The sequence below is a fragment of the Haemorhous mexicanus genome, chromosome 18 (assembly GCF_027477595.1).
Source record: "Haemorhous mexicanus isolate bHaeMex1 chromosome 18, bHaeMex1.pri, whole genome shotgun sequence".
Classification (NCBI taxonomy): Eukaryota; Metazoa; Chordata; class Aves; order Passeriformes; family Fringillidae; genus Haemorhous; species Haemorhous mexicanus.
Genome location: NC_082358.1, coordinates 6,451,241 through 6,478,265, shown reverse-complemented (window position 1 = coordinate 6,478,265; position 27,025 = coordinate 6,451,241). Strand labels below are relative to the sequence as shown.

The 27,025-nt window shown below is 45.9% G+C and overlaps 1 protein-coding gene across 2 annotated transcripts in view; it reads right to left on the bottom strand.

Moving 5' to 3' along the window:
* Window positions 1-2,519: 2,519 nt before the first annotated feature.
* TOP1 (DNA topoisomerase I) overlaps window positions 2,520-27,025 on the bottom strand; it is a 65,844-nt gene continuing 41,338 nt past the window's right edge. For both annotated transcript variants that reach the window (XM_059862336.1, XM_059862337.1), the window contains 16 exons: window positions 26,108-26,203; window positions 23,622-23,697; window positions 22,584-22,681; window positions 18,128-18,243; window positions 14,769-14,890; window positions 13,959-14,081; window positions 12,356-12,543; window positions 11,581-11,725; window positions 10,407-10,550; window positions 9,193-9,378; window positions 7,642-7,710; window positions 6,923-7,037; window positions 6,097-6,224; window positions 4,928-5,022; window positions 4,057-4,206; window positions 2,520-3,920 (listed from right to left, as the gene is read on the bottom strand). In XM_059862336.1, the coding sequence (XP_059718319.1) occupies window positions 3,818-3,920; window positions 4,057-4,206; window positions 4,928-5,022; window positions 6,097-6,224; window positions 6,923-7,037; window positions 7,642-7,710; window positions 9,193-9,378; window positions 10,407-10,550; window positions 11,581-11,725; window positions 12,356-12,543; window positions 13,959-14,081; window positions 14,769-14,890; window positions 18,128-18,243; window positions 22,584-22,681; window positions 23,622-23,697; window positions 26,108-26,203 (1,954 nt within the window). In that variant the 3' untranslated portion in view covers window positions 2,520-3,817. The remainder of the gene's footprint in view (window positions 3,921-4,056; window positions 4,207-4,927; window positions 5,023-6,096; window positions 6,225-6,922; window positions 7,038-7,641; window positions 7,711-9,192; window positions 9,379-10,406; window positions 10,551-11,580; window positions 11,726-12,355; window positions 12,544-13,958; window positions 14,082-14,768; window positions 14,891-18,127; window positions 18,244-22,583; window positions 22,682-23,621; window positions 23,698-26,107; window positions 26,204-27,025) is intronic.

Genomic DNA, 27,025 nt, shown 5'->3' with positions numbered 1-27,025 from the left:
TTCCCTGGGCTGTGTTCATCATGTGGCTGTGGGAGCCTGCGGGTTCTGCAATCTCCCCTTGCAAACACTTCGGGGAAAAGGGGGATTTTCCCCTCGGAGTGGCCCCATCACCTCCCCCTTCAGAGTTCTGAAGCACGGGATGCCATCCCCCATATCCTGCGGGATTCGTGGAGCAGCTGCATCCTCCCACCAGGAACAGGCTAATGGCCAGGTGACCTCTGGTTTAAGGACAGCCCCAGGCGTGCTCAAGGCCTGGGGAGCAAAATCCAGGGACGCAGCACTCTGAGCCCACCGCACAGGCGAGTGCAGGGGGTCCCTGCAGCCCAGCATCCCTCTGACCAGTGTCTGGGAAGGGATGCATCCCTCCCCTGCCCCGGGGAGCACGCACTGAGAGGACGTGCCGGATTCTCAACCAAAGTGGTGCAGTCCCCGGGAGAGATGCCCCTCTCCGGGTTATTTATTCATTGCTGCCTGCTCTGTGCTGGGTAAAGACAACACCAGCTGAGAAAATCACCACGGGGGAAGAGCTTCCGCGGTGCTGCGGGGAGCAGGATGTGGAGGGCCCTGGGGGCAGGCGGTGCGGAGCTGCCCGGGCTGGTGTTGGCAGACACGGCGCAGTGTTGTGCCGGGGATGGAAAGCAGAGCCGCCCGGGGCTGTGCAGCCGCTGCGGAGGCTGGCGCGGTGCCGGCCCCGTGCCGCACGCTCTCCGCGGAGCTGGGCAAAGCCGTGCCCGCAGGCTGCCTCCCCCACAGCCCCTGCCCCTTCCAGGCATGGCCTGGAGCATTGCATTGTTCCCTCTGGGTGACACCGAGCAGCTAGTGAGAAACCCGCTGCAGCTCCGGGCTCCCTGTCCCCACTCCCCAGTGCTGCGCGGGGAGCACACACTTTTTTAATATCGCATTCACCTGGTTTCAATTTTCAACCCTGGAATCCTTAAGACTTCGAGGGGGATGGGGCTGCATCCTGCAGGGTTTTGCACCTCCCCTCGGCCGCCGGGCCCTGTCCATGGGCTTGTGCTGCACAAGATCCAATTCAAAGCTACTTTTGTGCCCTCTCCCCATCACTGCTGCCTCAGTTTCCCTGGCTGCCAAACACAGGCCCTGTTGCGGGGGTGGTGGCACTGGGGCAGGTGAGCGCAGGCGCTGCAGCAGTGGAGGGATGCAAGACAGGATGTGGCACGTTTGTGGCCATTTCTCTGTTTGCACAGTGAGTCAGTGGGGTCTGGGAATTCTCCATGGAAAGCATGGGGTGTGTGGTCCTCACCCTGCTGTGCCACAGGCAAAACCACCGATTAAACCCTCCTCAGCCCCCTGCCCAGGACAGAGCCCGTGCTCGCTAGTGCTGGGAGGGAGCTGGGTGAATTTTCAAGGGTGGGTTTTGTACCAACATCCTTCTCCTTCTTGCTGACAGAGAGGCACAAGATGCTCCAGCCTTGGACATCGGCCTAGCCTTGCACTTCCAGGCAGACACAGATCTCCCAGCCTGGCCAGAGCACCCCACCATGCCCAGGGAGGAGGTGGATCTGCCAGCAGCAATGCTGGGCTGGGGGACCCCCTCTGTGGAAGAGCATCCCTTCCCACTGCATTCCACAATTCCCTGCTCAGTGGTGCAAGATACTGGAATTTGTAAGATTTGGGATAATTGGGCCAGGTCTGCAGGCGGGAAGGAGGGCTGTATAAATAGAAACTTTATTTTTACAGGCTGCATTGTTCAGGCACGGGCAGGCAGGGAGCACAATGAGCCCCTTTCCCTCTCCTCTGGCATTTTCACCACTGCACCTTGGAAAGGCCCCAGAGAGCAAACGGCAGCTCCTGCCAAACTCCAAGTTTGAGCAGCCACAACAAAGTGCCTGGAAGATCGCAGCGAGCAGCAGGAAGCCCTGCTCAGGGCTGGCTGCCCTGCTCAGCTGGCTGAGCCTGACCCCACAACCACCCAGCTCTGAGGTCATGGGGAGGTGCTTGCAGAGGAGCCAGAGCTGTGTCTGCTCCACAGTCCCCAAGGACACCAGGCCAGGGCTGCTCCCAATGCCAGGGAGGAGAATGCATCCATCAGCTCATCACCCATGTCCTTGCCTTCACCTCTGGCATCATCTCCCTCGCCCTTGTCATCACCTGTCCTTGCCCAGCCTCCTGCCCTTCCCAGCCACGAAGGGGAAGGAGCTGCTCTCCCTCCATCCTGCTCTGTGCAGAGGCCTGGGGCTGAGTAAAGGCAGCAGGGAAAACCAGGACGAGCAGCTCTGGGGTCACTGCATCCCCCTGCATCTGCTCTCTGCTGCCCTGGGCAGGGCTTCTCTCCCAGGACAAAGCAAACTGTGAGCTGTGCCTGCATGGAAAGGCACAGTGGGCACCACGGAGGGTGCAGCACAACCACAGCAAGGCAGGGATGGGCACATCCTTCAGGGAATTCCTGCTGGGGCTGGGAACAGGAACTGCACCCCACCATCCCCCCCAGCCCAGTGACCATGGGGGCATCACATCCAGGGCTGGAGGTGAAAGAACACAGAGACACCAACACTCAGTTAAGTTGTAGGAATTTATTTTAAATAACCTACAGTTGATTAAAAGGGAATTCATGATAAAAATAGAAGATACTTGTTGAGGAAAGGCTGCAGGAAATGGTCTTGCACACACACTACGCTAACAATGCCTCTAAGACTAATGATTATAGCAAAAAAAGGTTTCACATTAAAATTCTGCTTTTTAATTTTTAAAATTTTTTTACACAATTACAAAAGAAAAAAATAAAAGCCCTAAAATCTTGATTATTTTCCTTTTTGGACCAATGCTCATTTCCCTCGAAATTTATTGACCTGTGAAACTTCTTTTTACACAATAAAATCTTTCAAGTAAAAGAGGGGAGTGGGGCTTAGAAAAAAAGGGGGGGGGGAAGGTACAACAGTCTGACAAACCTAAAAAGTAGATAATTCTTGGAAGTGTACAGAGCGTGTTCAGAACAAAGGGTGATGGGAATGTCATTTGTTTCCAATTTCATTTGTCCTCAAATTCCACACACATCTTTCCATCACACGGCCCCCTCCCCCCACCCGCTCCCCAAACCTACACGATCTTTAAGATCATAAAGAAAGAAAACTGTTTAAATATTTTAAAATAATTAAAAAGAAATAAAAATTCACATTTAAAATAGGAACACTCAAGTCAGGAGGCCGATTTCCCATCATGATTTGCTCTGAACAAATGTGGTGGATATTTGTAATTCATGTTCCAATGCCACGACTGTTTCAAGTGACAAATTGAAAAAGATTTGGGTATTTCCATGACTATAGTGACAGCTGTAACAGGTGCGTTGGGTTCCTTAAATTTTGTTTATTTGTTAAATTCTGAAATGGGGCGGGAGGGGGAGGGGAAGGGCAGGGGTTAAGGAGTCCATTTTCTATTAAAATATAGAAGTTATTGCAAAACCCTAACTGTAAAAACGCACCAATATAATTGGATTTTGTATACAGTAGCTAAAGATTCCCACGCTCTCAGTGTGATGGTGAATTTGCCTGGCGGAAGGTTGACAAATCCCCCATCCACTTGCCCTGCCTCAAGAGAAAAACCACACAAACCAGACAGCTAGAATTTGGATCTCTGAAACATTTTTAAATAAGTTGTCCATAGGACAACTGGCTCAGCTCCTTTAAGATATTTCCAGGTTATGCTTTCTGCAAGATGTTGGCTGTTTTATCTGATGCTCACTTGCCCCTTTCCTCCCCCTTCCCCAGCATCCAAGGACAAGTAAGGCTCACAGTTTATCAATCTCCCTAAAAACCAGGCTACTCCCTTTTCCCATAAAATTCATCTCAATAAAAACAGGTTAAAACTCATAGTCTTCCTCTGCCATGTCGATAGCCCAGGCAAACTTCTCTCGTTGGGTTTTGTTATAAATCTTCTCTATAGGAATTCCCCACTTCTTACACCTGCAGGAGAGGAGATGCTGTTAGAGTTAGGGATAAAAGATAGGCCAGAGACCCTGCCCTTGTTGCTATGTGAGGGGACAGGACAGAGGTGAAGGAGTGGGGTGGGTCACCCCAGCACACCCCAGGCAGGGCTTACCAAGCAACAGAGATCCTGGGATCCAGATAGTTGAGTTTGGAGGTGCCCAAAGCAATCTGCTTGTTCTCCTCCCTATCTGTAGCCTGAACCTCCAGCTTCATCAGTTGCTCCTCGATTCTCTGCACCGCTTTCTTCTTGCTCTCCACTGTCCTGGGGTGGCAAAGAACAAAGCATTGAATTCCTATTGCCCTGTCAGCACTGTGGGAACACAGAGGGACTCTGCTCAAGGTAAGCGATGCCACCAGCCACACAGGGCAGCTGTGTCAGCACAGATGGTGACAACAACACACTCAGCACATGCAATTAAGAACTGACATTTTCCAAGAGGCAGAGCAGGAATCTTAAGCAGCAGTTTTGTTTTAAAGGGTTGGAAGCAACAGCCTGAACTGTTCTGATGCTACACCCACTCCCACACCAGCCCATCTATCCCTCAGCAAGTCATGCTGTGATCCTGCTTCCAGAGCTCCTGTATCTCAGCTCCCCTGTGGCTGCTCTGCAGAGCCCACACGAAGCCCCAGCACATGGTCGGTGCCATGGGCTTCCAACGGGGAGTGTGGAACTCAGGGAGGTGCCTGTGCAATTAATTAATTAATTAACTGTGTGAGCCCAGGCTCCCCAGGAAGGCAGCAATGCTGCACATTGGTCCTGGGCAGCAGCAGGGTGGGTGAGCACTGGCAGGGGCTCAGCTCTGAGGGCTGGGCACGAGTGACCACGAGAGGAACCACAGGTCAGACCACCCCAAAGGTGGCTACTCCTGCACAGAATGAAAAGGGCAAAAGAAAGCCTTCCCAAATCACAGGCCAGGAAAGTGGAATACAGGGTGAAGGGCCCCTTCTGGGAGCACTGCTCAGCCCAGTAACACCAGCCTTACTTTTTAGACTTCTCATCCCTCCGGACCTTGGCATCAGCTTTGGCGCTTTTCAGTTCCCTCCTGGCATCAGCTAATTGCTCCTTCTTGGCATCAATCTAGGAGAGGCAAAACCAGATGGCAGCACTGAGAACGAGCTGCTGACAGCTGTGTCAGTCACCCCTGGGCAGCATGACCCAGAGAGTCAGCTTGTGACCACGTTCAGAATCTATCAGCAGTCAGATCCACTCCTGCAGAGCAATTAGGCCACTGGGCACTGCACAGCCAAGTGTGGTGAGATATCCCCCTCAGAAAACAGGGCCTCACTCTTTTCCAAAGACAAGTTGGTCTGGGAGCTTTCTCACACAGCTACAACCATGCAGGCCAAGGAATTGGCTTGGTCTGGCTTGGCCAACAAACCCCTCCTAGCAGCTTGTCTGCCTTCACTGCATCCCACCACTACCAGCTCTCTGATGGCCACATGGCAGGATGATCCTTGATCCTTCAAGTAGGAATCAGCCCCAAATCCTACACACTGCAAGGTGTTAATGCCTCAGGCAGTTCTACTTCAGTAAGTTTAGGATTCAGGGAGATTCAGCATTTTGCAGCCCCTGTTCAACCACTCCCCTTAAACATCCCCAAGCTCTAGGATCTAGGGTGAAGGCAGCCATGTTAGGTGTTATGGAAGCAGGGGACACTGCAGTGCCAAACCAGAACTCCTTATTGTGAAGGTTATTCTAAAACCAGACCAGGAACAGACCTAACCCCTTTGGACCTCATGGCCTTCATCAGAAACAATCTGCAAAGGAAGAGGTCAAGTCAGAGGGGCATAATGTACTATGTACCACTGACAGTGGCCTGGGATTCACACAACAAGGGTGGCTGCCCACTCCAGGTTCTTTAGGGGACACAGGTCAGAGCCAGAGACTGCTGCTTTTAAGTTTCAAAGGCAGCAGAACACACAGCTATAGGATGAAGGGCAGAAAAAGGGCCTGGTCTTGTTCTTTACAGGTAAAAGACAACTCAGAGAAGCCCATTCCAGCTCACTGCTCCTCTCTGAGCAGGCCCATATCTAATGCACACCACTAACTCCTGACAGGGAAAAGCAGGCCCTGCTTTCACCCCAAGGGAAAGGAATGCTGACCCCTGAGATGCAGCCCTTGGAGCCCTCAGAGCTGGGCAGAGGGAGGTACCTTGCTCTGCAGGTTCATCATGGACTTCTCAAAGGTTTTGGGCGGAGCTCTCTGGTGGTTACACAGAATGGCCACCGCTCTGTTGGCACGGTTGTAGGAGAGGATCTTTGCTGGGATGTTGTCATCCGCTGTGAAGGACAGGAGAGTGGTGAACAAGTGAGTTCTCCAGGGCGTGGTGCCACAGCCAGTGTCCCACAGCCACTGCAGAACCAACCTTCCCCTCCTCTGCCCAGTCTCAACACTGCACTCCAACTACAGTCCCAAGCCTGGCCACTTCCATCCCAGCCCCTAACTCCTGGATGTTCCTCATCACCACTGACACCACCTCAACTCAACAGAGGAGAAGCACAGCCAGAGCAGGGGACAGCAGGACTACCCTGCCCAGGACACTGCTGGGCTTCAAAGGTCCAATATGCCCACTTGGTAAAGCTGCAAAGTGCAAGGCAGCACTGCTCACAGGGCTTGTGCATGAGCACCCAAGAAACATGGGGCTGTTGCACATATATTTGCCTTGCCTGTCATCTACAGCACCTTACAACTAACAGAAAGCAAACAGATTTGGTTAAGGACAGGCATAACCTGCAAAGCACACCCAGTGTGCCCACAAGTCAGTTCTGTTCTGCCCCAGTGCTGAGCTGCTCAACTACCCTAAAAGACTGTCTGACAGCAGATTTTTGGTCAGACCTCAGCTGCCTGACATTTGCACTGGGAGAACTGTTACAAGGAAGTGGTGAACAGATACACAGCTTGTGGCTCAGCCAAGGAAGCCAGATCTGTATTGCAGGGTAAGACCTGTTCCCCTCACAGCTTCAGGGGCAAGACTTACGATTCGTGAGCTCCTTGAGCTGCTGCTGTAGCGTGATGGAGGCATTGTAAGTACGGAATACCTTGGCTGTCAGCCCCTCCATAAGGTCTTGAAGGTGTTTATTTAAGATACTGGTCTAAAGAAGCAGAAAGGAGGTGTCAGTGAGCACTAGGAATGACCACAGTGTTTGTGAAACCTCTAGATCCATGGCTGACACAGAGTGTAGCGCATGGCTGAGACCTGGTGTACTCAGACCTGACCACAACAGAATAGCCACAGCATGACTGAAACCACAGCAAAAGTGAACAAAGAACCAACAAGTATTAGATTGGTAACAAGTACCACAAGTGGCCGAAAAGGATTTTTTTTGGTGTGGAGGTTTTGGTTTCCAGCAACAATAAACATGCCTGGACCACCGCAGTGCTCCCACAGAGCCAAGTGTGCACAGGGATGGCATGTGAAAATCTGTCACCTCACAATTCATCATCTCAGAACTCTGAAAAAACCTCCCCAGGTCAGAGCCAGGCAGGCTCACCAGGACCAAGGCCCATTGCTTTGGGAACCTGTGGGCACAGTGGACAATTCAGACACCAGACTGAGACAGACTCTCACTGCTCTGAGGTGCTCTGGAAGAAAATTTCCACTGAAACCATTTCTGGAACAGAGCAGCTGTTACTGCCTGGTGCAGATCAAGCCTGTTCAGGATGCTCCACCACCCTCACCATGAACTATGTGCTTACATTGAGGCGGTCAAAGAGGTCATCCTCAGGCTGCTTGTTCTCCATGAACAGCTGAAGATTCTTAAACACCTGCAGGAAAAGAAAACCACGAATGTCAGGCATACAGACCAAACAGCACTGGGCAGTACTAAGCTATATGAAAGCAGGACTGCCAGAGAGCCATTAAACTGCTTTCAGGAACAGTGATGATGCTGGATGTTACTTCCCAGCAGGCAAAGACCCATCTCTCAATGCAATGCCTGTGCTGCAGGTTCCTCCCCAGCAACAAGATGCCCTCATCATCCTTTGGATAAAAATACCCTCTCATCCTTTGGATCAAAATTACAGTCAGGAGACTTAACTGCTCTGGTGTAGCTGCCTAACAGAGAAAGGGACCCCAAAGCTACTGCCTTTTCCTTACTCTCCCATTATTACTTGTGCCCAAGAGACCACTGAGCCATTTCCCATGGACTGAAGCTCCAAGAAACCAACCCTGCTGCATTGTTTCATGCAATTTCATCCCAAACATGTCTCACTGGGGTAGGAACAATAATCAAAGCATCTTTGATTATAACAGAGACCACAAATCCCAGCTCTGCATGCTCCAATTCTCCAGCTTCTCAACAACACATATTCTGCTATACACACCCAATATACAAATATTTCTAGTTACACAATACTCAACTGCCCATTTTAAGAACTGAAAAAATACTAAGAGATACCAACAAATTTAAATAGAAAAATATGTTTTCTTCTTTACATAGGGAACCAAGAATTCCAGCACACATTAATTTCTAGAGCAGCAGAAGTTTCATTTTTTTTTAGTTGTTTTGCTCCTCAAGGCACCAACATTTACTGCTGGCTGTCATGACAATTACCACAGTATTATACACAGGGTATCTCAGACCACAGAGTTGTGGGCCAGATGCAAAGCTGTTACACCCACAAAAACATTTTGGATAGTGCCCTCCTGCTGGATAGGGACTGATTCTGAAATGAGGCCAAAATCACAGCAGATTTGAAACTGTGGGTAGCAGAAGTAAAAAAACTGACATAAGAAGTCTTGGCTGGCAGACACCCAAGTTCATAGGCCAGAGGTACCAGTGCACCTTCTCCATAGGCTCTGGAGCAGCCAAGATCAAGATCTATCTGTGAGGGCTCAGCTCTAACGTGACCCAAACCACTGTGACAGAGGTGTCTATTATCAAAGCCCCAATCAAACTGCTGCTCTGCCAGTGCCAGCAGTATTTCACCACCATTTACTGTAACTTGTCACACGGGCCTGCAACTCCAGCATCTATAGGTGACAAAACCAACTCTGATGATGAGAATGAAGCTTGTCTAACAAAGTTGTTACAGTTCTGTACATCAATTTCTTCACACTGAGACCACAGGGAAGAGCTGCAAGATGTCTGAACATCTCATCTGCTGGGCTGTGTCACACCACTAACTGACTTATTTTCTGGCTTGGTATCTGAACAGTGATAAAGCAACCCTTTAATGCCATGCAGACTGTGCTGACCACTTCCCTGTGCTATTCAGTGTGTGTATGTGCTTGTGGAGGTGCCTTACCCTCTTCTCCACAGGGACCTTGTTGTAGTATCGGATGGAGTCCTTCCCCAGGAAGTCGAACTCAACCACGTATTCCTGCCCATCCAGCTCAGGATGCAGCTTGATGTGCTCTACTCTCAGAGAGCAGCAGCCCACGGTGTCAGCTGTCTCTCCTTCTTCTTTTTCATTACCAGCTCTCAGGGCAAGCTACGTTTATATCAAGACAAGAGAGGTAAGGAATTCAAACCGTCCCCAGAATAAAGAGATGCTACAAACCCTCAGATACTGGCCTAGAACCAGCAGGGTGCAGAGGAGAGTATCTCCTTTTTTTAAGCAGTTTAAGCCAGGATGCTTTACCAACTTTTGCTCATTAAGTAACTCAAACTGTGAGACAGGTCTGACTAACAGAAATTAATTTCAAAAGGTGCTGCAGTTTTTAAAAATGAAATTGACTTCCATGTGAACTCTACTTGAAACAATTCATATGGTTCAGCTGTTCATCTTCTAAGATCCTACCTATTCACTGCACACTAAATACATTTCAAATAGCATACAGGTTAAATAAATATTGGCTTGTATAAATTATCTAAATGCTACACTTGGCTGCATAAACCCACAAATTTTAACAGTGCTGGCTAAAACAATTTCTAACTTTTGAAATCTTCAGTGGTCATATGAAACCACAATTATTCACATCAAAGTTCCCTGGTTTACATCAAACCATTTTGAACAGAACCTGTTAATTTAGTTAGTCAAGACACCATATGCTACTAGGGAGCAGCTCTCTGGGAACTGGTTTTATGTTGCTTTAAATGCATCAACACAACTGCAGTTTTCTTTATGTCGTGGTGGAAAAATTAGCATAATTACAAAACCTCACAACTGTGACCTCATGCTGAAGAGGTGACAAACCAGCAGAAATTCCCAGCAGGAAAACTGAAGCAGCTGGAGACAAAAGGCCCACACAAACTTCCCACTAATCCAACTGGGTGATTCTGGAACCAGGCTGTGAGTTTTGCCTGAACTAAACAATGCTGCCTGAAATAGCTGTCTTTAGTACAATAGTTCATTGCTCTGGATTCCAGGTAATGGGAAGGAAAAGGAGCCTGCCCACCAGGAAGTCTCAGGATACCTTAGTAACTGGGCTCAATTCTGCCTTCAAGACAAACACACTGCATTCCCAAGTATTCCCAGCAGGACAAGAAGGGTGAGAGGAGCCAAGGAAGGAGCCTCACCTTATCAATGAAGTACAGTGCCACAGCCCTCTGCCGAACTTTCATCTCTTTGGATTTCCAGTCTTCTCGGTATTGATTCCGGATTTTATCTACACACTTCTTCAACCTCCGAGCTGTCTCGTACTTCTGCCAGTCCTTCTCCCCCTGCAGGGAAGTTGGAACAGAGTCAGCACTACAGAGCAGGCAGAGGACTAGCTCCAATCTGCATCTCAGGGCTTTGCAAGCCCGTGTGTGGCAAACAGTCTCGCTGTACAAAAGCACTGAGATGCTGCCGCACAGCTCAGCTTCACACTGTGCTGCCACACAGCTGCAGGTCATTCAGATTTCCATGATATTAAATAGTTCCATGGAAGCAACTAGAGAGAGACACAAAAGACACATCTTCCCTGCTTCTCAAAATACAAATGGTTTCCTTTGCTTTATTCAGATGGCACTTATGTTCTTTCAGCTGTGTAATTAAATACCCATAAAAGGCAAAAGCAACATCAACAGTTCATCATCATTATTATATATTCAAGACACAGCAAAAGAGGGCAGGAATTCACAAGTAATAGAGATATTTTTCCTCCTGTATTTGTAGGACAAGCTCCTTGTTTCCAATCCAGGAAAAAATCTCTCAGAAAAAAACTTCATGAAAGGAGCTTAAATTCTTGCCTTTATGGACTTGATCCACAGACTGGGTATTTGCTCCCACAGCAGGAGTTTATTTTCCTTCAGTCATGAGCTCCTTACCAGCCTTCTCAGCCCGGAGCCTGGCCAGGTTTTTAATTTTACAAACAACTAATTAACAACCCATGGTTAGAACTTCACTACAACACCAGGCAGGGGAACTTAAGGCCAAATGTATGTGAAACATCCACCAGAGCAAGACTGCTCTTGGATAAATTGCTTCCTTTTAGGTTTACACAGGTTAAAGGATTGCTACTAGAAGTGAAACGATTCTTTTCAGGAGACATTTTCCAGATTTCACCTGCTCTCCTGGGCAGTAACTCTATCCTCTCCTTTCAAGGGGGAACAGAAGCACAGAAGCTTCCCTATGTTTTTCAACCACTGTAGGATGAAACAGCCAGGTAGCTTTACCTCCTAACACTCTCCTAACCATGAGCTACATTTTCTTCTTGGAAACATGACCAGGAAGATTGCTTTGTTTTTGCTTTTTTAACTGGATCTTTACCTTAATTCTTGAGCTAGGGTTCAACATGATGTATTTGATAGAGCCTTGGATGTTCTCAGTCCATGACACCAGCCAGGTCACCTTGTTATCATGCCTAACCTCCTTCCATTTGTGTCCTGGTGGAGGCGCAGGGATTTTGGAATCCCTACAGAGAATTACAAAACAGATAATAAAAGCTAGTTAAAGAAAATCCCACCAGCATCAAAACAGAGAAGGTAATAACAGCATTACACAAAGAAAGTGTAGGGAAAGGAACTGAGGCAACAGAAATGCATTATCTCCACAAGCAGGAAACCAAGAAAATAAAACTGAACAAAGATCAGGAATGTACCTGCTACTAACATGTACCTGCTGAAGAATTATACTGTAATTGCTAGGACCAGTTTTGATTTGTGAACACTGTATGCAATAGTGTGGACACTTATGAGGACTAGAAAGAGTGAAGAAAAACCTACCAAACCTTAGCCTTCAACACCATGGAAGACAAGGTAGGGCAACCTATGTACAAGAAAATTATTTTCTGGAAATACTAGCAGGAAAGGCACTTTAGGCAGATGCAGGCTGTAGGCGTGAGGAAGAAAATATGTTGAAAAAGTTCAACATGAAACCCATGATTGCCTTGCTCAGTCTTTTCTTGTATGACTCAGTTTCTTATCCATATGAGAACAAGATAAGCTGCATCCCTAATTCTACATGGTTGAGTTTCAACTTATAGAGGGTTTTAAAAAATGAGCTCTAGAAAGCAAAGGCAAGGCGTGAAGCATGCAGTGCTCACTTGCTGCAGTTGATGATGATGTCTTCAGGCATGATGCGCCTCTTCAACATCCCCATTTTGGGATGGTTCCCACGACCTCGGAACAGACCTGGGGGCTCAATCTTAAAGTTGGCAATCCTCTCCTTGTGGTTGTCCATCACACAGTAACCATACTCCTTCAATAGCCGCTCGTTCTCCTCTTTGATTTTCTGGGAAAAGCCAAAAGCAAAGATGATGTGGCACAAGCAGCACCATACGCACCTTTGTATGCCAAGACTTGAAACATTTTTGTATTTGCACCACAGTAATGCTGAAAACCCAACCAAAAACCAGATCCCCATCATAGCAAGTGTATCAGACTGGCCAGAAATGCACTCATAAAATGCACACAGCACAAACTGTGGAAAAGGGAAAGAATGTGTGAAAATTCCCTGAAAAGTTGTATTTGAGGGAAACAGATCAGTGCTGGTGAAGGCAGCTACAATTCTGCCACAATAGAGGGGTGTATCTCTATCTATATATCTCAGCTTCAAGGGTACCCCAGCACAGTACTGCTACTTTATATTTTATACTGAGTATTTCACATCCACTGGACTTCCTATCTTGTTGTTTATGTATAAAATTCTGTGTATAAAAGACTTCAGTGTTTGAACTCAGCATCAGAAAGCTGGCAAAGGAATGTCTCCAGGCTGCTGCATGTCAAGCCTGTGTCAGCAAATGGTTTCACAAGCAGAACACAGTCTTCTAAGAAAGAATGTGCTGAGATTTCACTGCATACTTCTGTGCCTGAACTCTAATTATATAGCAGGAAAAATAAAAACACTGCAGCTCAAAATAAAACATCTGACCCACAGACAGCACTGCTGCACCAGCTAAGAAACAGAAAAAGCCACTTCTGTTCCATTTTAAGAGCCACCATGGACAGGAACTGAAGGGCTCACCCACATTTCTCAAACAGAAACAGCAGGAAGACAAGGGCTCTCCATTTTGATGGGATCCCTCTGATCCCAAAGGCTGTAATTCCAAGCTGCCAGGCCCTTCATTCAAAGGACAACTACTACAGCATTGCAGAAGATCAAGCTGAGAACTTGGGCAAAGTTCCCACCTTCCAGCATTCACTGCAGGTAATTTAATTCTTAACCTATGAGACATGTAGCCATGCTGCTGGATAATAAAGTTCATTTTTTATTCAAAAAACAGCATTACTTGATGTTTAAGATTTCTTCTCTCAATTTATTCATTAATGGCATTGCTGTATCCTTTCCACCATCCTGATCTAAGCCATCCTTAACTGACTATCCACTGCTCATTATTTCCCAGGGACCAATGAACCTGGAAGCAGCACCTCTGATTCTCTTGATTGACTTAAGCAGTTACTTAACTTTACTTAAGCAGTTACTTACTTAACTTACTTTCCCTAAGCAGGATCAGCCCTACCAATATCATTTCAAGTCAGGATGAAGACTCAGCTGTAAACACAGTGCTCTGCCCTACCTGAGCTGCACAGTTCACATGAAAGCAATAATCTGAAAGCTGGAGAAAAACACTGATGTATGCACAGCAAGGGGAATGATTGCACAGAAATGTTTACAACCAAGAAGCCTCCTAGAATTCCCACTGGTACCTGTTTCTCCTCCTTGGACATCTGTTTCCTAGCTTCTGACTGAGCTTTGAAATACTGGCTCATGTGGGTGAAGTCACACTTGCTGAGGTTGGTGATAGTGCTCTTCTCTTCAGAGGTCATTTCCTTGCAGAAAGAAAGCAGTGCTTTAAGTTTACACACACACAAAGTTTTCATGCATAGCAGAGCTTGCCCTACTCCAAGCAGCTCAAACAGGAATAACAGCCAGGTTCTCACAATAACCCCCCCCAAGAATCCCCAAATTCTTGCACAGGCTCACTCCAGCTGAGGTCAAAGAGGAAAGGACAAGCAGCAGATCCTATGGAGCAGGGTTCTGATGTCCACAAGCACTGGGCAATGCTGCACCACTTTCCAAAGAACTCCCACACCCTGACTGGGACTGCTGAGGGATGGGGAGAAAAACCCAGAAATATATCCAGGGAAACAGCACTAAACTTATCCAAAGCCTTGCTGTTATGGCTGATGACTGAAGTGAACATCTCTGTTTGGAAGGGGTTTCCTTGTAGCAAATCTGGCTCTAACACAAGGCATTAACAGGCAAGTCAGCTACACCCCATGGTGCTGCAACAGAGGAACCTGACTTTGCTGGTTTAGAAAGGCATTTATGGTAGGGTCCTTCCTGGTGAAACTACAGGATAAAAATGGGAAACTTCCCAGCTACAGTCTGAGGCAGCTTTTAGTTGCCTCAAGCCAACTTTTGTGTGCATGGAACAGCAGCCCCTTTTCTCTGGTCAGTGCTGAGGAGACACTGGCCATGGCCACAGCCACTGCAGCCCAGGACTATGTGCATACCTTTCTCCAGTCCTTGAAGAAGTTTTTCCTGAAGATCTCCTTTGTAGTGTACTCATGATCAAGCATTTTTGCAAAGAATGTGGCAACTTCTTCTGCTTTGGTACTCAGCTTCATGACTTTACCTACAAAGAAAGGTTTTCTTCTTAAAGAAAATGGTAAACAGGAATCAAAGTCATAAAGAGAACACAGTAACTACCCTAAATGATTATATTTTTACTACGGAGAAGTTTGTCTTAAAATGTTACATAATACAGCAACTTGAATGGACAAAGGAAACAGAGGAGCACAATTGCTCGACTTCCACCACAAACATTTTGAAAAAAAATTCCTCTGGAATCTAAACATTAAAAAAAGCAACAGCAATTTGATGTGAGGCAGGTCTGGACTGCAGGGCAGGAAGGGGAAAAGGCCTGCTGCAGGAAACCCTCTGCTGAGCCACCCCCGTGCAGGGTGTGCTCCTGGGGAGACACTGCTGTTTGATGTCAAAAAGGCAGGGATTTTATTAAATTTCATATTCCAGCACTCAGACATGTGGGAAAAACACTCCCTGTATTCCTTTTCAATGCACAGACAGTCTCCACCTTGGAACACCCCTTCCAGCCTTTAGCTACTTGTAGGCAGGAAGAGCCCTTCCTCTGGATACTCTACAAATAGGCTGGAAAGAGATGCCAAATATTGAACTCTCCCTCATTGCAAGGAAACGTGTCGGGGTTCTGCTAATTGTTCCCTCTGCTGTGGGAATGCACTCCTGCCTCTCCAAAGCAGGCTCAAAAGGCAGTCATTTTTAAGAAAGACTGAGCTGTCAGTGAATGGAGGGGTCACATTCCAGCTTCTCTGCATGACTGCAGCACAAAGTGGAATTGCTGCAAGGGGAGAATGAAGCACAAGGGAAAGAGGCTGCTGCTGCATTGAGGCTGTGCATTCAACATCTAACATTCCTGTCTAGCATTTTTTGGTTCTGACTGCATTCCTGATGAAATGTGGGGTGCCAGTGATCCCTCTGAAGGATTCTGCATGCAGCTCACATCTCCAGCTAGTTTAGTTGCAAGAAATATCTAAAGTTCCAATGCTTGGCCATCAATACCTGGAGATTTTTAACAACCATTTTACTGCACACAAGTGAACACAAGAAACTGCTCAATCTGTGCTCTTGGAAAAAAAAAAATACCATGCTTTGGGTTTACTACATATTTTCAAAAGTTGCATCATCTCTAAAATTAAAGCATGGGAGTCAGCTAAAAAGCCTTAAGATCTATAAAGCCTCGTAAAACAGGACTTAGCAAAACGTCCCCGCAATGATCTGAGAATATTCCACAATTAAATTAAACCAACAGTAACTCTGCCAATTTTTAAGCTGTAACCTAAAATACAGCATTTGTTTGCTTATAACAGGAAATGGGGGAAGGGAGAGACAGCAAGGGAAACTGTTTTTCCAGGCTGCAATTTCAGCTTGACAGAGGCTATCGAGTTAGTAACATGTTATGGGGCTAAAATGTCTGATATTTTTCCCATCTAGCTGAAGGCTCAGTCACCTTTATCTAATCACTTTAGAATATATTTCACTGGAAACAATTTCCTTTTTCTTTCACAAAGGTTTGAAAGGGCTCTTAGTGACAGAGCTGGTAAAGAAAGGATTTATTGCAGAGGCATGAATATTATTTACCTGATTGAACACTGAAAACTAGAGAGCAACCAGGGGATGTAAAAAGCAGAAGAACCCCCATGGCCATGACTGCAAGTGCCACACTCTTACCTTGCCCCATCTACAGAAAAATGTGCAAGTCAGAGCCACCTCTGGCCTATGAGCAGTGACTGGTTAACCCAGAGGCACTGAAAAAGGATGGCTTTGGCATTTCAAGCTCTTTCCCTGAGTCGGTACTGCAGGCACTTCCAAGAGCCCCAGCAGTTTTTTTGTGAGATGAAAGCAGGCAGTGAATCCCTAGGCCAGGGACAGATTCCTCCAGTGTGAGCCGGCTGCTGGCCAGCCACAGCCTCATTACTGGGCTCTACAAATCACCCTGGGTAATCTTGAAATGAGACAATGCCTTGTGAGCACAGACAGAGGCTCTCAGCAGCTGCTGTGTAAATCAGACATCTGATTTTTTGCCTAGTTTCTCAAGGAAGACTTATGGGATGTCTTTATTTGCCAGACCCCCTTCCCTGCCCAGCCCATGACTGTTGAGCTTATTGATGAATTTCTGTGATGACAGAGGCAGAGGCTGCAGAAATCCCTGCAGAGGCTCTGTGAAATAGATGGCTGGAGAGACGAGGAGCTTATTGCTGTCTGCACCAAGGGATAGCACAGTGCAATCTGCCCCTCCCCTTCTCTAGACAACAGGAGAGATCATGCATTTTTCAGTACAGGAAAACAATTTATAACTTTGTATCATTTCTTATCAAACCCTAAGAAAGAAGGCTGCAGACATCCTCGATCACTGCGCTACTTGCTTGGAGATGGCCTTTAATAGGCTACAGCATATTTATTTCACTACTTTGCTGCTGAAAATGTAATGCCACCTATTCCTCAGTATTTCAAAACACTGTCACGTCACATGAAAACAGCACGTTGCTCCTGGAAGAGTTCCATGTGCAGATGTCCCCATCACCAAAAATTACATTTTCATCCATTCAAATACCTCCCACTTAATTCAATCCTGGGTTAATTTGATCCTTCATTTAACATGATCACAGAAAGGAAACACACAGGTCATCAAGTCCAGGCTCCAACAGGCATCACATCCTATAATCCCTTCCACATGAGCCTCTACCAGCCAGGCAGCCCAGGATACTTGAACCCCGCAGCAATTAGTTCTAGCAGAGGCAGTGGTCAGGGAATGGGACCGTGACATGAGGGGGCTGTGTCCTTGAGACCAGGGTCATCCCATTCATTCCTACAAGATCCTAATCATCTACCCAAATTCAATTGTCTTTTATTTCACTCAAGCCACCAAATGATGATGAATTTCACCATGGATGATGGAAGCTGCAGTTCTTGAGGTTTAAGAAAACAAGAGCAAGCCTAAAGGTGACCAGTGATGAGGCAGCTACAATTACATACTCCACTGGTCACTGCTACTCTGAGGCATCAGACACCCTCATTCTGCTAAGGCACCTGAGAGATTCACCCCCATAAGGGACTGAGAGCAGGTTCAATCCCTGTGTCACTTCAGTGAGCAGAATTCAGCAAGCTCAGGTAAATTCCTTTTCTTCCACAGACCTCACTTTACTGCTGTGGAGCTGATTTAAGTGAACCACTAAAACACAACCACCTCCTCAGCTCTTCAGTCCCCAGAAGAACACTGCAATACCCTGAGATGTTTATTTCTCTTCCTCGCAAGTAGAAACACAGATTAACTCACCATCATAATAAAACTTGACATTTTCAGGCAGAGGTTCATATGGTGGAGCAAATACAGGACCTTTGTGCTCTAGGAACTTCCATTTGATGCCTTCAGGGTAGCGCTCTTCTTCCCACCTTCAAGAGAGAAATACGAACCAATACAATTTTAACTCCCAATCTTCATTTTATTACTGTGTGGGTATGAGAGTATGCTAAACCAGCAAGAAATCACTGCTTTGTCAGGTACAGAGCAACAACAAGTACTCCATGTACTGTCACTATTTAATTCCTTTTTTTCCTTCTTTTTCTTTTTCCAAAAGCACAGTCATAACCATGAGCAGAACACCCTGGGCTGCAGATTATCGGATGCCATCCTATTCCTCACCTCTCATGTGCTCCTCTTTTCACAAAATCACACAGCTGAAATTGCTTAGATCTTAAGAAAATAAGACTTGGACCCTGTAAACCTGTGAGGATCATGCCAAATTAGTTTCAGCTGTGATCCAACATCAGGTCCAGGATGCCTGCTCAGCAAAGTCAAACAATTGTGGTATATTATGCAGCTGCTTTCAGATGTGGACAATATGCCATTAAAAGCAGAGATAAAGAAACAGATGCTCATTTATGACCTAAATGAGAACAAACCTGCTTGGACAAGAAAGACTAAAACCTCCTCTGTCATTTTAAATTCATTCCAATTCTCTGGGTAAGAAAAGCATAGCTGAAGAAAAACAGAGCAAACCAGAAAACTGAATGTTTGTCTTAAAGACACTCTATAAAAAATGCTCAATAAAAATGCTTTGTAAGTGATGCATTTGATATCACAACACAGCAAGGCAGGCGCCACCAATCCCACATTCCAAGGGAACAGGGTCAGCAATTCATCTGCAGAGTAAAGGGTTCTGCCAGGCCAGGATCCTCCCCCCAGCTCCCAGTGCCCAGGCCACTGATTCCACACTCCTCCCCTCCAAGCTCCTTTCATGATTACCACAACACCACTGCTACATGCTGCTGGCACAGGATTCCCTGCTGGGAAAGGCTATTTCACCTTAGTGATCAATCAACTGGAAGGCCATTAACCTGTCACAGCACTCAGTCTCTGAATTGCCCAGACAACTTTGTTGAGCAGCCATGCCAATAAAAAAAAAAGGAGTTTAAGCTTCTGTCTGGTGTCAGCCCTAAGGAGCAGCATTCCCATTCCAGGTGCCACAGCAGCTGAGCAAAGACGAGCATGGACTGCCTGCATCTCAGGAGTTGTGATGCACTGACTGATTGCTTCATCTCTACTGAGATAAAAGTCACAGCATGGAAGATAAACACTGTATAGAGACAAGAGTTTCTGCTAGAAGACACCCAAAATCCTTCACACGTGTCTGTACATCAACAATTTAGGAACAGCAGCAACACAGCAGCTGGCTGGAGTTTGAAAGGCACCATCTTTGAGCACACCACTGGACCTGACTCCTTCTGATGAGATTCAACAGCTTTAACAGCAAAGCAGCCAAACCCAGCTATCAATACAGAACTGCATGTCAGACTTCAGCCCCTGGCTGAAAAGAAGGCTTGAGTAAAGCACGTTGATATAAGAAACCAATATTGACACAGATTCCAAATATTTACATTCCTAATGATTGTTGTGTTTTATTTTTCTTTTATTAATTAGAAGCTTGAAATATAAATATTTTGTCAAACATAGGCCTAGGTTCTTCCACCCAGAAGCTCCTTTCAGCAAAATAAATCTAAACCTCTCTCAGCCAGAATAAGCTTCTCTCTCACAATGAGCAATTTTATTCCAGTAAGAATAAAATAAGGGCATCATTCACAGTAGTTACTGTTTTCAGGACAGGTTTGTCATTCTTGTTTTTTCAAATTTATTCCTCTGGTATTTACTTGGTGAGAAATTCAGTACCTCTATCCCTTCCTGTTCTTTCACAAAGGATGCATGTAAAAGCAGTATTAGAAAAGCAGCAGTTTAAATAGACAGCAGAAGGACATTGTGCCTTCCGGGAAGGCTACAAGGAAACATGGGATTCATGGGGTAGTTTCTAAGCTCAAAACTACCAGAAAGTGTGCCCCCAAAAGACCACAAACCATCCCCAATCCCACCTCCACCTTCCTAAACATCACACATAAGCATTAAGACAAAAGATAAAAGTGAGTCTCCTGAGTGTAGCTCATTTTTCATCCTCATTTAGTTTCAAACAGGAAAAGCATTACAGCACCACTTGCCCTTGGCAGTTTCTGGTTCTAAAGCAACGTTGTACACATGATTTTGTGGGAGAATGCTGCCTCACTGATTCCAGCAACAACTCATCAGTCACACAGGCTTCTTAATTAAATCCCACATCAACCCTGTCTAAATATGCCAGGGTAGCTCAGGAAGGAAAAGTTGGAGAAGATCTTTGAAGTGGAATGAAAAGAGAGAACAGTCTTGGGAAAAAACCCAGAACACACCTCAGGGATATGTTCTTTCAAAGAAATGAACTTGCTGTGACACAAGGTGGGAGAAGTGCTCCTAAGGTGCACTTCTGGATCACATTCTTCACACGCTGACGGGGTGTGAAAATGACCCCTGCAAGAGCTGCACACGGTGATGAATGAGGCCAGAGCCTTGGGGATGTCTGCATCAAGCATGCACACAAGTGAGGATCAAAATGCTCAAGGCAGCAAGCACTTGAGGAAGCAGCCAAAAAAAGGTATCAGACGCTCAGAAAATTGACTCAGATGGAACATAAAATGCCCTTAAGAGAAACAAGTGAAGTGCAGATGAAACCTTGTCCAGCAGAGACAGGCTATACAAAGCTGCAGATGGATGACAGGAATATCAGCAGAAGGATGCAGCTACCTCGTGCCAAATTCTGCAAAACATGCTTTCCAAGGCACTTTTCCTCAGCAGTAAGCACAAACTGCAGGGCTTAACACCACTACAGGAGCCTGTGCTGCCCAGGTAAGTGAGGGGAGAACAGCAGAGCTTTCCAGTAAAGGTCTGATGTTCAAGGATACAGCCCGCAATAGAAGGGAGCTGGGATAACAGAATATTGTTAGACAGAACCAGTAAGGGGAGCTGAGACAAAGCCAAAAAGACAACAGATCGTTAAGGCTTAAAAAGATCTTCTGTAGCTTCTTATTGCTCTGTGTCCCTGTAGTTTGGTAATGTTACAGCACATTAAATATGCTGTCAGAGGATTTGAGAACAAAGTGGATTGCTCAGGAAGAAGGGAAGTTTTGGGGAGAAGCTGGAAACCCAAGTTTCTAAGGGAGTATTCAAGTATGAAAAGGATTTGCAAGTGCTGGTGTTCTGAGGAAGCTGTGACAATTAAAGAGAAATATGTAATAACTATAAACACTACAAAAGATTTTTTCCTTTTTAAGGATGAATCAGTAATTGTGTCAATAAAGGAGTAAAGGATTGAACCTGAAAGGATTGAAGAAGACTGCAAAGACCTTTCCCCAACTCTACAGATCTATTAAAAACAGCCAAATGATCTGAGAAAAGATCAAGGAAACATCCCTGAAAGATCATAAAAATACATTACAGGTGGGCAGAAAACACACATGCTTTCAAGAAGTACATATGCACTAAAATGAGGGAAGTACTAAGGCCAAAACTTTAAAACACACAAAATGGTAGCTCCCTCAAATCTAGAAATAACAGCTTAAATTACTATGGAGGGTTAAAAAAAAAATCCAGGAAGTTTCTTACACAGAGTACTACTGATGCATCACAGGTCTGTCATCCAAATGAACCACAAAGGTCAGACTTACTTAAAAAAGGTTCTAAAAAAATTTAAGAGTGGGTGAAAGTACAACTTCAGTGATGTTACTTAAGGATCCTGGGCAAGACAGAAAGTGTTTTTCATTTAAAACTCATTTTCAGAAATCATTTGTCAAACAGGCAGAGCTGACTGGTCACTCGATCAAGTTGATCAAGTTTCATTTTTGTGCCAGAGGCAGGAGCACTTTTGAGAGGCACATTTGACACCCACTCATGCTGTACCTCCATGGAACACAGGTAAGTTCCACTAGAATAATGCTTAACACATCTGCACACATTAATATATTCCTTAATCCACCTGCACCTATTAATATATTCCTGCTGACACCCCCAAGCCTACAAGCTTTCCTACTGCTCTGAAGAGTTTCAGCACAGAGCAGCTTCTGGGCACAAGAATATTGGTATCTGATCATTATAGGCAGCTTCTATATGACACAGATAGGGGAAAAAAAACCCAACCACTCAGACAACCCCACAAAACACATATTTCCTGTTTTAGGGATATCACTTCTACTTCAGAGGATGAACACAGTGAATGAGATATTTATTTAGAGCTTACCAGAAAGTAAGCCAATTATTCAGAACAAATCCTCATGAATCAACAGAAGAGAAAGCCAGATGTGCTTATTCAGCCAGCATGGGAGGTACAGGCAAGTCCAGGTGCAGATGGGAGCCTACAGCACTGACTATATATAGTTACCATTTCCATTTTTGCTCCTCTTCTTTTTTCGGCTTCTTTCTTTTGTCTGCTTCAGGGACTTTCTTATCTTTGCTCTTGACTTTCTTTGCTTTGCTGTCCTGCAAAATGAGTAAGATCCTGTTAGAACAAGCTACTGTATCTCCCCCCTTCCCTGAAAAGATGTGTTAAAAGACTGTGATTTGGGGTATATAAGAGCTGAATTCCTGTGGCTTCACCACATAAATGTGCTCTTAGATCATCTCAATAAGCCAAAGTCTGCTGATGGTCCTACTCAAGTTTTCAGCCAAATTCTTTTACTTTCCACTGGGGACATGCTAAATGCACACAGCCAGTTATCACCTGATAAGGGGCAAGTCTGGGCCATGAGAAGGGAACTGCTGTGTTACAGAACCTCCTCCCTGGCCTGCACTGGTGTGTCTGGTCTGGCAAATGCTGCAGATGGTCAGGTGGCTTCTGGGATTATCCTGGTGCATGCTCAGTGCAGAGACACTTCCTTTGAAGGGAAGAATTAACCCTATTGCCCAGAGGTGCTGCAGCATGTGTCTCACAAGGGTGTCTTGGCTAGATGTGTCGTTTGCCAGTCTCAAATTATGGCTAACCTTTTCCAAGTCCCTCTCCAAAGAAATTTCCACCTAGGCTCCATCTAAATGCTTTAAACTTCCTTCTAGCATCTAATCTCTTTCATCTCCCCTGCCTCTGAACCCTGCCTCATCATCTGTGCAATTACCACATGTTGTGAGCAAGGCTCCCCTGCCCCCTGCCAGCTCCTTAACAGAAGGACTGTGAATTGCCTGGAACAGCCTGGAAGTTCATGTCCTGGAGGCATCTTCTCCACCCATTGTTTTAAGGGTTGGAAAAAAGATTTCCCCAACTTTTTATAAATTACAGTTCAGATAAGTTAATATCTGCACCCTGAGTGGGGATCTGCCACACACAGCTCTGTTCCAGACAAAATCAGATTCCTCCTGCTCTGCATAATCCCACACCAAATAGCCTGGCTCTTCTTTATGATAAAAATAAACTCATCTGTCACATTACCTCTTCTTCCTCTTGTTTCCTTTTCTTTGCTTTCTTGATGTCTTCTGTTTTGATTTTCTTGGGTTTGTAGTCAGCACTAAGAACAAAAAGACTTGCTGATGAAATTGATCCATTTTCCAGTAGAAATAAGAAGAACTCATAGACATATAAAGTTTATGTGCACAATATTGCAGCATAGCTGGCATTCTTAATTTCTAAAGAATAAAACTTATACTCTGCTCTTTCAGAAGACTCAATAATCCCAATCCAGCACAACAGCCTACAAAACCTACAAGATGTTATTATCAATACCTCTCCACAAGTTTCACTGCTGAAACAAACATCTTCCTCAATGAAGAATCAATTCAAAAGCATTAGCAGCCACTCAGTGATTCCATGGGATGGGATAAATGGGTATAACCTTATTGGTATGTTCTATCCCAACTCTCTTTCCAGTCATCAGTCTGGGATCTTGCCCACAAGACTCACTCTTTGCACCCCCACTAGTTCAAACAATAGCAAAATTGAGTACTGGCAAATTACATAAACACAGCCTCATTTCCAGTGAGGTTGGAAAAGACCTCTGAGATCATCCAGTCCAACCTATGACTCAACACCACCTTGTCAACCAGACCAGGACGGAGTGCCATGTCCACTCTTTCCTTAAACACCTCCAGGGACAGTGACTCCCTGGGCAGCTCACTCCATGTCTAATCACCCTTTCTGTGAAGAAATTCCTCCTAAAGAGGAAAGCTAAATCTCCCCTGGTACAGATTTAGACCATCTCCTCTTGTCCCATTCCTTGTTGCAGGGGAGCAGAGCCTGACCCCCACCTGGCTGCACTCTCCTGTCAGGGAGTTCTGGAGAGTGATAGGATCACTCCTGAGCTTTCTCTTCTCCAGGCTGAGCCCTCCCAGCTGCTCCTCATTGGACTGGTGCTCCAGACCCCTCCCGAGCTCCACTGCCTTCTTCTGGACTTCCTCCCACACCTCCTGATGTCCTTCCTGAACTGAGGGGCCCAGAACTTGATGTGCCCTCACCAGTGCCCAGTAAAGGGGCAGAATCACCTCCCTGGTCCTGCTGGCCACACTATTCCTGATACAGGCCACATGCCATTGGCCTTCTTCACCACCTGGGCTCATGTTCAGCTGCTGCTGACCACCATCCCCAGGGTCTTTTCTGCTGGGCACTTTCCAGCAACTGTGCCCCCAGCCTGGAGCACTGCAGAGGGCTGTGATCAAAGTGTCAGAAGTGACACTTGGTCTTGTTGAACATCAATGCTGGTGGTCTCAGCCCATTGATGCCACAACAGCCTCCAACTACCACTTCTCCCACCTGCCCTTCTGTTTGTAGACAGCAGGTCCAGTGGGGTACTACCCCTGTAAGGCCACAGCTGTCCTTACCAGCTGAGACAGAAAGTTCTTTTCCACACACTCCAGGAACCTCCCAGCCTGCCTCCTCTCTCCTGGGTTGAGTTTCCAGTAGGTATCCAGCAGGTTAAAGTCTCTCACAAGAACAAGGGCTGGCAGTGGTGAAACGTCAGCCTGCCACTCAAAGCATAGTTCATCCACCTCTTCATCCTGGTTGGGTGGTCTGGAACAGGCTCCCAGCAGGATTATCTGCCTTACCAGCCTTCCCCTTGATGCTCATCCACAGGCACTCAACCTTACTGTCACTATTCTCCATGCAGACAAAACACTCCCTAACGTACAGGAAGACCCCAATCCTTAATCTTTCCATTGCAGATGTGAGAGGGGAAGTCATACAAACCTAGCAGAAGGCAGCAAGTGATTACACAAAAGATGTCCCACCCATGTCTCTTGGAAATGAGACCCATAGGATGGAGTGCCACCATGGTGACACCCTCCCAAGCCTTTAACTCCTGCCTGCTAACAAGGACAAACTACCCTGAAGAGCTGGATGTGCACAGCAGCAGATCCCAGTGAAATGGAACTGAGTTTGTATTTCAGTGGGTTCCTGCATCAGGAAAACATCATGGGTGTTTCTCTGGGAGACAACAAGCCTCAGCATAACTTGTGACACAGTGAGACTCCAGGCAAACCACGCCAGGCAGTGCAGGGAAACCTCCACCTGCCTCCAAACAGGCTGACAGTGCATTTTCTACCTCTTGTGCAGTCACTTCCTTGCCCAACAGACACCAGTGCAGCCACTTAGCTACGTTAATACCTCACGTGCTCACATTTCTGTTTTACAGTCTTCATCAGTCTTTACCTGCCTTCTGTGGTTTTTCTTTTTTATTTACTAGTTCTGCAACATTTCACAGCACCATCTGCAGAAGCAGGCAGTGGCATTTTGCCTTGCACAGCACAAATACTATCCCTGCCCTGCTCAGAGAACTTGTAACAGCATAGGGAGTCCGGTCTCAGACCTCCAGTACCCATCTCAAGAAGTCTCTGCTGATCACTTGAAATTCCACCTGCTCCCTCAATGTTCTCCTTTTAAAACTAAAGGCAAACATCCAAGTCACCAGCACCCATGCTACTTACTCATCATCCTCTCGAGGTCTCTTCAGGGGTTTGGAGTCCTCTTTAGGAGATGCATAAAATCCATCATCATCTGGTTCATCCTTAATACGTGGTGGACTGCAAAAAGAAGCAAAGAAACAGTTCTACTTTCAAAGATGAAGTTTCTTGGAAACCAGCAACAGCTAAGTTTTAAGAAATAATCATCTGCAAAATGGGCACGTCTTCCATGGAACGTGCTGCCATCACAAGACAGCAAAGGCTTGAGATGTGTCATTTTCTGAATACTCACAGACTGTAAGGAGAGTAATTCAATGTCTACACATTTGCCATTTCTCAAGAAACATCAAGTTCAATTTCAACAGCTCAAAGTTCATTTTGTTTCTCTGAGGTTTTGAGTAAAAACAACTGTAGCTTCCAGCACTTTCAAATATACTTAAAAACTGAACTGCCTGTGTGGACTCAAATGCAGGATGTTATTTAGTTTCGACTCAATATCCTTATTGAGCCTTCTAAGACAGAAAAAGATTATCAACTAAACAAAGATTTGAAAGCTATTCCCTGGAACATTTTGCCAACTAAATATTGAGGCATGTGAAAACCAGAAAAGGAAACAAAGATTTGGCAAAGTTAAACAGATCGGTCTCTTTTCACTGTCCAAACCGGAGGAAGCAAACAATCCTGTCCCTTTCAACAGACCACAAAGTTAGGCTCAATGTTTTCAGCCATAATGTCCCAAGACACTAGCAAAAAGAAAAAAAATAGAGTATGAGTGCAAGAGACACTATTCTGTTAGACAAACTCATTATTTCTGTATTTCAGAGAAGCATTTCACTGATCTTCATAAAGAAAAAGATGTCTCAAAGAGTCCAAAATTACATTTTGAATCCATCCTGGGCTTCCTTATTCATGTCCCACCAACAATTTCTACAATTCATCAAA